Source organism: Sapajus apella, unplaced genomic scaffold (assembly GCF_009761245.1).
Source record: "Sapajus apella isolate SASKATOON/1434 unplaced genomic scaffold, GSC_monkey_1.0 scaffold1206, whole genome shotgun sequence".
In the NCBI taxonomy this organism is placed as follows: Eukaryota; Metazoa; Chordata; class Mammalia; order Primates; family Cebidae; genus Sapajus; species Sapajus apella.
Window position 1 is genome coordinate 1 of NW_022438132.1, and position 1,176 is coordinate 1,176.

A 1,176-nucleotide genomic window follows, 5' to 3' on the forward strand; every position below is an offset into this window, starting at 1 on the left:
TGCTGATCAATTTATGTTACAAAACAGCGTCACTATGTCAGAAATGATCAGAGCTTAACATCTAGGTGGTATGCTAAGAGGCACCAACGGTCAAGCAGGAAACTCAGGTAACTAGGCTCTCAAAGGCAACTCCACCAAATGACAGCGTTTCCATGGAAACTGCGTGCACATCCAGGACTGCACCTGTCAGTGATGACATCATACCCTCACAGCGTCGAGGAAAGAGACCTCACTCAATCAGACAGGCCAAGGGACTTCAGAAATATATAAGGGAAAATACAGTGTGCAAATATGCAAAAATGAGATAAGATGACGACTGCTAAATGATTATCAAGCCACAATTACATCATGTGAAATTGCGTTTTCCTGAATGATAGGATTACTACCACTGGCCCCCAGGACATCCTCGTCTACTCCGTGCAGTTTCTGACCAGGATGTCTCTGTGTTTGCAGTTGTCCAGTGTGAGGTGCAGCTGGTGGAGTCTGGGGGAGGCTTGGTCCAGCCTGGGGGGTCCCTGAGACTCTCCTGTGCGGCCTCTGGATTCACCTTCAGCAGCTATGGCATGCACTGGGTCCGCCAGGCTCCAGGGAAGGGTCTGGAGTGGGTCTCACTCATTAGTTATAATGGGGGTAGCACATACTACGCAGACTCCGTGAAGGGCCGATTCACCATCTCCAGAGACAACGCCAAGAACTCGCTGTATCTGCAGATGAGCAGCCTGAGAGCCGAGGACACGGCCGTGTATTACTGTGCGAGACACAGTGAGGGGAGGCCCGTGTGAGCCCGGACACAAACCTCCTGCGGGGGCGCGCGCGGCCACCAGGGGGCGCTCGGGACCACTGAGGTCGGGGCAGGTCCCAGGAGCAGGTGCAGGGGGAGGTTTCCTTTCTCCTCAGCTGGAGAAGTCAGAACTCTGGAGTCTTGCAGGTTGTTATTTTTTTATACTGTTATTTAATATGTATTTATTATCATTGGTATTTACGTTTTAATAATTTTAAACATCGAGAATATATTTAACTTAGTACATGTGCTCTCAAATATTCTTATTTCACTACAGGTTGTTACAGGTTATGATTCTACACATGATATATGTAATTAATACTAATAAGACAGGTTAAAATATTGTGTCAATTATTTAAAGACATTTGATAATAACAAAATGCATGTTCCACATA

The 1,176-nt window shown here is 46.9% G+C and overlaps 1 gene segment (V, D, J or C); it reads left to right on the forward strand.

The window, feature by feature from the left end:
- Positions 1-377: 377 nt before the first annotated feature.
- LOC116546669 overlaps positions 378-1,176 on the forward strand; it is a gene marked incomplete at its 5' end in the record, with an annotated part of 3,526 nt that continues 2,727 nt past the window's right edge. The window contains 1 exon segment of the V gene segment in view: positions 378-778. Within this exon segment, the coding sequence occupies positions 378-778 (401 nt within the window).